Here is a 10,508-nt window from a genome sequence, read left to right on the forward strand (position 1 = left end):
GGGCAATATGGCAACCAGATGTCTTCGGATACTCGCAGCGTATCCTCCACAGTTTCAAGAACCTTCCATAAATCTCATAGATTTCCTAGGAAAGGTCCTTCAAACAAAGCAAACATCTGGTTCGGAAGAATTTCCAAAGACTATTGTCTACCACGGCTTAACTAAGGAAAGTTGGTTTTTCTCACGCACGCTGCAACTTTCCTCCCACTAACCAATTTCTCTCGAGGGCGGTTAAGACCCTTCGTTTAACCAATTAAAAACGAAGCCTATTCCCTCACTCTCCTAAACAACATCGGCACCAACAAATCCGATGGTCCCGTGCGCTAGACACACCCATCCTTAGCTTTCCTCCGACACATCATCGTCTCCCAAGACGGTACTGATTTCACATCCTTCGAACGGTCAACATCCTTCGAGCGGGTAGATACACCCGCAGATCAGTCACTCAATCATCTCGTACACACGCACCAGTGTAACTATCCTCGTTATAAGTTGTGGAATAAACGGTGAAATATAACTTACTACTGTGTCATATTCAATCAACCACCTCTGTTATCTTAACCGAAACAGGGGAACGACTACTTCGCGGCGTCGATTCACCGAATCGTAGCGAGAATTTACGCCTCTCGCTGACGCGTTTTCCTCGCGACCGCGTCTCTCCGCGAACGGTCGTAACAATAGGTGAGAAAAACTAACTTTCCCTTGTCAAGCCGTGGTAGACAAGAGTCTTTAGAAATTCTTCGGAAACAGATGTTTGTTTGGTTTGAAGGACCTCTACTAGGAAATTCCTGAGATTTATGGAAGATACTTAAGGCTATCGAGGGTACGCCGTACGGAAGAGCGGACATCTGGTGTCCGTCTGGCCCGCGGTGAGTGACCTGGGCCAGGCAGAGGGTCGCCCGGCATAACACTCTGGTTCAGATTGTAGTATACTGAATCTGTTTTTTGTTATGATTGCTGGAGGCGAGGTAGCTCTTACGGGCTTCATGTTTTTCATTTCTTTAGCCTTTTCTTCTTGGCTGGAGTGATAATCTATAACTGTGTTTCATAGGATGTTTACTAGTCTTTTCGTCCTGGCAACCAGGTTTGGTTGTGGGTTGAGTTTCCGCGTCTTTTGAGCGGAAAGTCTTAAACTATTCTTGATTTTTTTGGCTGTTTTTTGTGTGATTATTTTTCTCTTGATGGCTTTTTTTATTGGGTCCACGGTGGGTTCCGTTTCGTTGCTTTTGGCTTCATTATCGGTAACTTCTATCTTTTTATACAATTTTATTTTGTCTTATTTTATTTTATTTTATTTTTATTCTTATTTGTATTTATAGAGATGATGTCAATGCAATATTTTTCACTTTTTGTCACTTATTCCTTCTACTTTAATGAATGTTTGTCTACTTTGACGCGCGTACTGAGAGGTCCGTCCTGCTCGGAGGTCTACAGTCAACTGACCACTTCTTTTTTCCTGAATATTAAGAGCAAGTAACAAAATTACTCACTTCAGCCAACTCTCATACCACGTTGAGTGCACTCGTTCTCGTCCGATCACGAAAGTTAAGCAACGTAGGGCACGGATAGTACTTAGATGGGTGACCGCTTGGGAACTCCGTGTGGTGTTGGCTTTTTTAAATTTTTTCCAATTCTTCCTACTTTTCTTAATAATTTATGGTCATGTACATCGTGTTAAAAATATACTTTTAGCATTACAGCGTATGTCAATGTCGTGGTTATTCGTTATACATTCAAGTACGCTTGTTTGAAAGTCAATAGACTATTGCTGAATCACGTACTACTTATAAATTGTTGTCTAGCACGTAAGTGTAATTTCATGTACATTATACACTAGTACTGTGCGCTATAATTCATGAACTGCACAATAGATTTAACGCACCAATTATCTATGCATCTATTACACTGATTCCTGCAGTAGTTTTTACTTTCCACACTCTATGGCCGCCGTTTGCACAAAACGGCTATTTATATTTATTCCAATTTTTATTCCACGGATGACGATGTAATAAATTTGTTAACATATAGCAAACTCGATACCGAATATTCATTACATACGTCTAATCCATTATGTCATTCGTGGTTTAAGTGAATATTTACTTTCACGTTAAAAAGACAAAGAAGGTGAAACCATACTAATTGCTGTACGTTCTGGTCGTTGTAAAAGATTTTGGATGGAAGAAACATAAACAGCTTGGTTTTCTTTTCCTAATCAAATCCAGTCTCTTTCTATGATAACGCAACGGATATCATAGAAAACAACGGATATAACATAGTTGATTAAATAAACCAGTAACACCATAAATTAATTATGCGCATAAAGTTCATATTACTTGTCTACCAACCAACCAACCAACCAACCAAACAGCACAAGTTATGTGATATAAATAACCTGATGAGATAATCTTTCAAGCACGAGTCCAAAATCTACAATGGCACAACTTTTCTTCGAAACAGAGACGTCCAGCTGTTTTTTCTACAACCCGTTTTCACTATGAATTCAATGGAACACCGTTTGGCCTAAAAGGTGTAGCCACCTGAGTAAAATTTCATACATTTAGGTGGACGTATGCACATCGTTCATCTTCACGAACATTTATACGTAAAGTCACATACACGTATTGTCTTCATAGTTGTTCGAAAATCGTGTCTCCTTTGCGATGAATTACAGTAGAGTTTTGTACAGTAGTGAATTACTTAGAGAAGACAGCGCAAGCGAAACAGGAAAAGGTGTGAGAGTCGGCTTAATAAGATACATATCGGTCAAACAATGTCGGCCTTTTTCATCCAACGCTTGCATAAAATGCTAACAGTTATTCTTTTCGTAAAACAATATCAATTATTTATTAGCATACTATTTTTATAATCAATTCGTTATATTTTTTGTATGATTGATCGCAATTAATCGGTCGTCATTCCCGTTACTGGGGGGAAATCAACCTACAGGGCCCTAGCGTTCCCTTTAACACGCCACTAAGTTCGACGGTTGAGTAGTGTAAAATGATCCGAATTCAATCGTCCATGAAAGAATACTAATTATCCATCAGTCAATGGTTAAACCTTATGTTTAATTTTTTTTAATTAAATTTTTACTGACTTTTTTGTGAGATTTTTCTGATTAAAATGAGGCCAAACACGATATAATTTATATCACATTTATATGTATATGTCGGAGATAAAAGGACACCGAAGCCTTCCCTTTGGAATTTGGGAAAACCCCTTAACACATTAATCTAGATTCTACTATAGCCGCAATTAAGCAATTGTCGTTATTCAATCCGATTGTATTTGTTCGAGATTTGTGATAATGAATTTGGGCTCGAGGCGACAATCAGTCGCCGAATGTAGCCGCGGTCAAGGGATGAACGCTTTCTCTAACAGAGGTATAGAGAAATTCTATAGCTCTCCTTAAAAGAAATAATTGTAGCGGCACTCGACAGAAAACATTCCAACGGTTTCTGTCCCGTGGCTCGCCACACGCAGACCCTATTCTCCGGCTAAAATGATTACCAGATGTCGATGCATCTCCACAGTACATGTTCAGCAAGCTTGAGAACCCGTTATAAATTTTAAGATTTAGTTTACTAAAGTCCTTCAAACAGACAAACAGTTTTGTCCCAACTACGTGAAGATAGGGGAAATGTATTTTTTTCACGAACGACGCTTCCCACTAGCAACTTTCCCTCAAGGGCGGCTAGCATCCTTTTCTCGATACCAACATGGAAATTGACCAATTGACAGCAACGTCAATTTCCCTCACTTTCCGAACAAGGGCTTTTCTCGACGAATCCGATGACCTCGTGTCCTTAGACACACCCCATCACAGTTTTCCTCTGCAGCATCACCCTGACGGAAAGTCATTCTCTCTCGTGATGTCTCAGTAGCGAGTTACATAGTGTCTTTACGCTTGGTGAATATTCTACGTTTTAACAAAAAGTTAGTGTTCTTTCACTCGCGGGGAGACACGATCGTGTAGAAGCGCATCAACAGGAGTCGTAAATTCCTGTTACGATTGTTCAATCGACGCCGCGAGATGATCGATCCCCTATTGCGTTTAGGCTAATAGAGGTGGTTAATTGAAGTGCACACTGCTGTAACGGGTTTTCAGTTGTGTTTTATTAAGACACTGTGTATACACTGAGTGGTGAATTAACAGCAACCGGGATACGGTTGGACTCGGTTAGAACGTAAGATCAGGGGATGAGAGGGCGAGAGCGTAAGCGCGAATCGTTGCTGCGAACTGAGACTTCCCGAGGTTGCTGACTGACTGACTGGCTGCCTGACTGACTCACTGACCGACTGCTGACTGACTCCCTCTTAGTTTTCCCCGAAGGAAAGCTTGATGCCGATTGGTCGTGACCCCGCTAAAGAAGCAGGACATGAGGAATTTCTCACCAGTGTCCGGGGTGATTTTATTGCTGGGGAAAACCAGTCGTTTCTATCCTATGTTTATGTGTTGGGTTTTCTCGTTCGGTGACTACCTGCCTTTTCCGAGCCTTTTTTAATAGCATAACAAACTCAAGGATTTTGCTAATCCGGACATAAACCGAAATGCTTCTAGACAACTAGATTGCTCGACACACATCTGGAAACAATTTAGCTAGAAGGTGACGTTTTATGGCCGGTCATTGAGTTTATTGGGGGTCTGGAAGCAGGTAGGTGGGCCGCTGGCCGCCAGGTAGCGTTGGCTGGGGTTCCGCTGCTCCATGCGACGCAACATCCTCCCCCCGTTGAGAGGGCACCGATCAAATTCTGCCTGTGGGTTCGATGGGGGTGTGCTCTGCCTCCTTCGAGGTCAGCGATTGTCCGGGCGCTTCTGGATCTGATTGGAATGGCAGGGGGACCAGCCGCTTGACGCCGCGGTCCAGGAGGTTCGATGAAGTCTGCACAGTCGCTGTTCGGATTACGCCATCGGCTCCGGGATGGACCTTGACTACCCGTCCCAAGGGCCAGCACATCGAGGGAACGTTGTCTTCTCTGAGCAGGACGATTGCGCCTTCGTGTATGTTATGTCCACCCTTGGTCCATTTGCTGCGGTTGTTTAATTGGTTGAGGTACTCCTTGTGCCAGCGTTTCCAAAAATGCTGTTTCATCTTTTGGATATGCTGCCATCTGGAGAGTCGGTTGGAGGGAGTGTCCCTGAAATCTCGCTCACGCACACTCATTAGTGATTCACCGATGAGGAAGTGACCAGGAGTGAGAACGAGGAGATCCTTGGGATCCGTGGATATGGGTGTTAATGGTCGGGAGTTGAGGACGGCTTCGATCTCTATGATCAGTGTATTGAATTGCTCGAAAGTGAGCAATTCATGACCTGCGACGCGTCTGAAGTGATGCTTAAAGGATTTCACCGCTGCCTCCCATAGTCCCCCGAAGTGTGGAGACTGAGGGGGTATGAAGCGCCATTCTATGTGTTTGTCTGCGAGGAATGCTTGTACTTTTGAGTGGTGATCGTCCGAGTGTAGAAGGTCATACAGTTCCCGTAAGTCGTTCTTTGCCCCGACGAAATTTGTACCATTGTCCGAATGGATTGTCGAGCAAAACCCTCGCCGAGCGATGAATCTACGAAGAGCGGCGATAAAGGTTTCGCTCGTGAGATCGCCAACGAGCTCCATGTGTACCGCCTTCACGGCTAGGCATACGAAGATCGCAACGTACACCTTGACCTGTCGGCGGTTACGATCTCTTGTCTCCTTTATGTAGAAGGGTCCACAATAGTCCACGCCGACATTCGCGAATGGTCGAGACTCTGTCACTCGCGCTTCCGGCAAATCACCCATTATGTATTCTACTGACGGTGGATGGGCGCGGCAGCAGCGGACGCAGTTCTTGATCGTGCGCCAGACTTGACTTCGGCCGTCGACGGGCCAATATCGTTGTCTGACAGCGTACAACGTAGCCTGTGTCCCGGAGTGCAGGTGAATCTGGTGTGTATGCTCGATAATCCGAGCTGTGACGGATGCTTTGGGTAGCAGTATTGGGTGTTTTTGACCGAAAGTCATCGACGAATGCCTGAGTCGACCCCCGACTCGCAGGATTCCTTTCTGGTCAATGAAAGGATTGAGTCGCGTGAGTTTCCTTGTTAACGCTGCGTTCCGGTTCATTCGGAGCGTACGGATTTCCTCGGGGAAATGGATGCCTTGTAATAGTATGATTAATTTGTCGTGAGCGATGTGTAATTCCGTTGCGGTCAAGGGTGTCATTCGGTTCTGTTTCTGCCTCCAACGGAGGCAACGAGCGACGATCCGAATTAGCTTAGGCCAGGAGGAGTACCGTTCCAACAGGCTGCAATCGGCGGGAGCCGCGGATAGACAAGTTGCCGTTTTTTGTTCTAACAACTCCGTTTGTGGTATTGGGGTCCAGGTCGGCCAGGAATCTTCCGATTGTTGGAGCCATTCTGGACCGTGCTGCCAAATGGTCGGGCGGAGAAATTCTTCGGGTGTTTGGCCTCGCGATATTAGATCCGCGGGATTGTCGTGGGTGGGGACATGACGCCGACTGCCGATGCTGGTTTTTCTTTGGATCTCGGAGACCCTGTTGGCGACAAACGTCTTGAGTGTGTGGGGTGACGTGGTTAGCCAGTGGAGAACGATGGCGGAGTCGGTCCAATAGACCATACGAGTGATGCTGTGTGATAAGGCTTGATGTATGGTAGCCATCAGGGACGTAAGAAGGAAGGCTCCGCTCAGCTCGAGCCGCGGAATGGTTTGGGATTTTAGCGGGGCTACTTTTGACTTCGCGGTTAGCAGCTGGGTCCGTACGCGGCCGTCCGGATTAACGGTTCGGAGATAGACGCATGCGCCGTAGGCCTTCTCGCTGGCGTCGCAAAAGCCGTGCATTTCGATCTCAGTTGCGGAGTCAATTATCGCCTTGCGTGGGAATGTAATATTGTTCAAGAGTGGCAATTGAGAATAATACCTGTCCCACTCTGAATGGAGATCTGATGGGAGAGATTCGTCCCACTCGGCTTTCACTGCCCAGACTCGCTGAAGCAGGATTTTCGCGCGGACGATCACTGGCGCGAGCAGCCCCAGAGGATCGTAGATTCGAGCGATTACGGAGCTGATCGATCGCTTCGTAACGCGGGGAATGTCTGCCTTGGCGTCAACCGAATAAATGAGTGAATCATCGGAGGACTTCCAGAAGACCCCAAGTGTTTTTAAGGGTTGAAGCTCGCCCAGCTGTAGCTTCTGATTTATGTCCGGGTCAGATAGTCCGTTGAGTAGTGTCCGGTTGTTGGACGCCCATTTTCTGATTTTTAAACCGGCTAGTTGGAGGAGTTCGGTGAGTTCTGTGCGGATTGACAGCGCTTCGCCTATCGTATCCGCTCCGGTGAGAGCGTCGTCGACGTAAAAGTCCCGTAACAATACCGATGAAGCTCGCGGGAATCGGTGCCCTTCATCGCTTGCCAATTGTCTGAGACACCGGATGGCTAGATAGGGTGCTGCAGACAGTCCGAACGTGACGGTGTTGATCTGATATGTTTCCAACTCGCCGTCGGAATTGCGCCATAAAATTTGCTGAAATCTTCGATCGACCGGACGCACGAGGAATTGTCGGTACATTTTCTCGACATCGCCGGTGAGGACGTACTGGTGAGATCGGAATCTCAAGAGGATATCGAACAAATCCTCTTGCAGCTTCGGACCTGTATAAAGGGTGTCGTTCAACGAGACGCCGGTGGTACTGGGTGCGGATCCGTCAAACACAACGCGAAGTTTTGTGGATGTGCTCGAGTCCTTAACGACGCCGTGGTGTGGCAAGTAATAGTCGTTCTCCGGTTCGTGGCGTGATGCAACCTTGGTCATGTGGCCCAAGTCCAGATACTCCTGAATGACCGCCCGATACGCTGTTTCGAACTGTTGATTTCGTCTGAATTGCTGCTGGAGAGAGGCGAGTCGTTTCATCGCCATTGCCTTGGATGATCCGAGTGACGAGATTTTGTCGTTAAAGGGGAGTGCGACGATGTATCGCCCATCGCTGGTGCGTTGGACGTGATTTTGAAAATGCTCCTCACATCGTCGATCCGCCTCCGATAAGTGTTTTATCTGAGGTCCCTCGTCGAGTTCCCAAAAGCGGGTGAGGTCCGTCTCTAGTTCCGTTGTGGAGGCATGAAAGACCCTGGCAGGTCCTGGGGAAGGTGGGCTCCCCCCGATGACCCACCCGAATCGCGTTTTTTGCAGGCGCAGATCGGGGCCGGTTGATGGGTTAAGATTTATCTGTCCGACACACAATGAGGCAACGGTGGGCCCTGAGCCCAACAAAATATCAATCGGGGATGGGACATGGAATGCTGGATCGGCTAGCGGGACATTCTTAGGTATCGTGATTGCGGAACGATCTATGAATTGGTCTGGGATCAGTGTCGAGATTGTTGGGAGGATTAGGAACGTCAATGTGCGTCGGTAGGCTTGGTCAGAGGATGTGATCGTGGCTGTAATGTAACGCCTTGAAGTGACTGATAGGGTGTCAAGGGCTCCGATTGGCACCGAACATTGATATTGGGGAAGTTTTAATGAGTTTGCAAGCCGCTCAGTTATGAAATTCATAGTGGAACCGGTATCTAACAGGGCTCGACAGCGCACTGGTTGGATTTTGTGGTTTAGGATATTGACGCGTGCAGTGGTTAACAGGTCGTTGGATGGGGTTATGGTCCGTGAGTTGGTCTCCCTTGTTGCGCCTGCCCGTCTTAGTCATTGTCTGTTTTGTCGTTGCGAGTTGGATGATGGATTATTTGGATGGTATGACGGAGCTTTCCTTGTGCTTGGGGGCGTGGTGGGAGGCGTCTGATTGCTCATTGGCGCGTCTGATCGATGTAGGAGCGTGTGATGGCGTTGATCACATATGCGGCAAGAGCCAGAGGTGCAGTGTTGCAATTTGTGTCCTGGTAGCAGGCAATTCGTACACGCTGAGATTTCCTCGGCGGCTAGAATCCGTTCGTCGATCGTCTTCGTCCTAAAGGTGTTGCAGCGCCAAATTTTGTGTGGTCCATGGCAGATTGGACAGAGTGGCGGTGATCGTGACGTGACAAATGCCTGCCCTCGTGGTGAGCGTGTCGTTCTTGCAGGTTCTATGACCTGACAGCGATCGTTCAAGAATTGCAAGAAGTCCGGGAACGTGGGGAATGGTGTGGACCTTATCTTTTCCTTCCATATTGAATCGGTTTCCCGATCAAGGTTGGCGGTACATAGGTGCAAAAGCAGGGCATCTGCGGTTGGTTGTCCGATGGCGGCCAAGGCTTTGTAATGAGCTTCCAACTTGGTCGTGTAGGACTGCAAATCGCGATGTGCTATCCGTGATGAGGAGGCTGCGTCAAATATCTCCTGCAAGTGTCTCTCGACAATTTTGGCTGGTCTGTTATACCGTCGTTCTAATATTTCCCAGGCGACTGCGTAGTTAGCTGCCGCATTGCTTAATGACGCGATCGCTAGAGCTGCCCCATGCTTTAGGCAAGAACGGAGATACATCAGTCGCTTGCAGTCGTCTATGCGGGGGTTATCGTGGACCGTGGAGCGAAATTGATCCGCGAACCCCGGCCAATCTTCGTAGGCTCCAGAAAAGGTGGGTAGCTGAATTCTAGGCAAATCGACGGGTTCCGGCAATGACATGTCCGATGGCTTTGTTGCAAGATTTGTGGTGGTTGGTTCTGCTTGCTTGTTTGCCTCCTCAAGGATGGCGGACGCCTGTCCGGCGATGGTGTAGAACTTCTGTTGTAGGTCAACCCGGTCCTTCAGTGTTTGACCCTCGTCTCTGTCGTCTAATTCGCATTGGCCCTTTTTGAACGATGCAAACTCTCCCTCTAAGTCTTGCAAATTACGCTGAATAGCATGCACGGGAGTCCCTTCCTCGTGATTGTTGAGCAATGTGCGAAACGCTTCTAATTCTTGTCTGAATCCTTCGCGTTTCCGCAGCAATTGCCGGACGCGCTCTTCCTGAGGGGGAGCCATGAGGGATTTCGACAATTTGAGCGAGCTTACCTTCATGTTGCGTGGTAACTGGGGGTGCACTCTTTCACTGACACGTATCCGGCTCGAAGGACCAAAATGTTCTTTCACTCGCGGGGAGACACGATCGTGTAGAAGCGCACCAACAGGAGTCGTAAATTCCTGTTACGATTGTTCAATCGACGCCGCGAGATGATCGATCCCCTATTGCGTTTATGCTAATAGAGGTGGTTAATTGAAGTGCACACTGCTGTAACGGGTTTTCAGTTGTGTTTTATTAAGACACTGTGTATACACTGAGTGGTGAATTAACAGCAACCGGGATACGGTTGGACTCGGTTAGAACGTAAGATCAGGGGATGAGAGGGCGAGAGCGTAAGCGCGAATCGTTGCTGCGAACTGAGACTTCCCGAGGTTGCTGACTGACTGACTGGCTGCCTGACTGACTCACTGACCGACTGCTGACTGACTCCCTCTTAGTTTTCCCCGAAGGAAAGCTTGATGCCGATTGGTCGTGACCCCGCTAAAGAAGCAGGACATGAGGAATTTCTCACCAGTGTCCGG

General features: G+C 47.4%; 1 protein-coding gene and 1 non-coding gene across 2 annotated transcripts; one reads left to right on the forward strand and one right to left on the reverse strand.

Moving 5' to 3' along the window:
• The first annotated feature begins 1,494 nt into the window (after positions 1–1,494).
• On the forward strand, positions 1,495–1,613 carry LOC143304473 (5S ribosomal RNA). The gene has a single exon (XR_013061135.1). It is a non-coding gene; the product is annotated as a 5S ribosomal RNA (ribosomal RNA).
• Positions 1,614–4,745: 3,132 nt separating this feature from the next.
• On the reverse strand, positions 4,746–7,913 carry LOC143304454 (uncharacterized). The gene has a single exon (XM_076626933.1). The coding sequence runs from the start codon at positions 7,911–7,913 to the stop codon at positions 4,746–4,748; it is 3,168 nt and encodes a 1,055-aa protein (XP_076483048.1).
• Between the last annotated feature and the right edge of the window lie 2,595 nt (positions 7,914–10,508).

This window comes from Bombus vancouverensis, unplaced genomic scaffold, assembly GCF_051014615.1.
Source record: "Bombus vancouverensis nearcticus unplaced genomic scaffold, iyBomVanc1_principal scaffold0036, whole genome shotgun sequence".
In the NCBI taxonomy this organism is placed as follows: domain Eukaryota; kingdom Metazoa; phylum Arthropoda; class Insecta; order Hymenoptera; family Apidae; genus Bombus; species Bombus vancouverensis.

What these genes read in the sequence shown, in the direction of transcription:
- LOC143304454 (XM_076626933.1), bottom strand. Translation starts at nt 7,913, where the DNA reads ATGGCGATGAAACGACTCGCCTCTCTCCAGCAGCAATTCAGACGAAAT.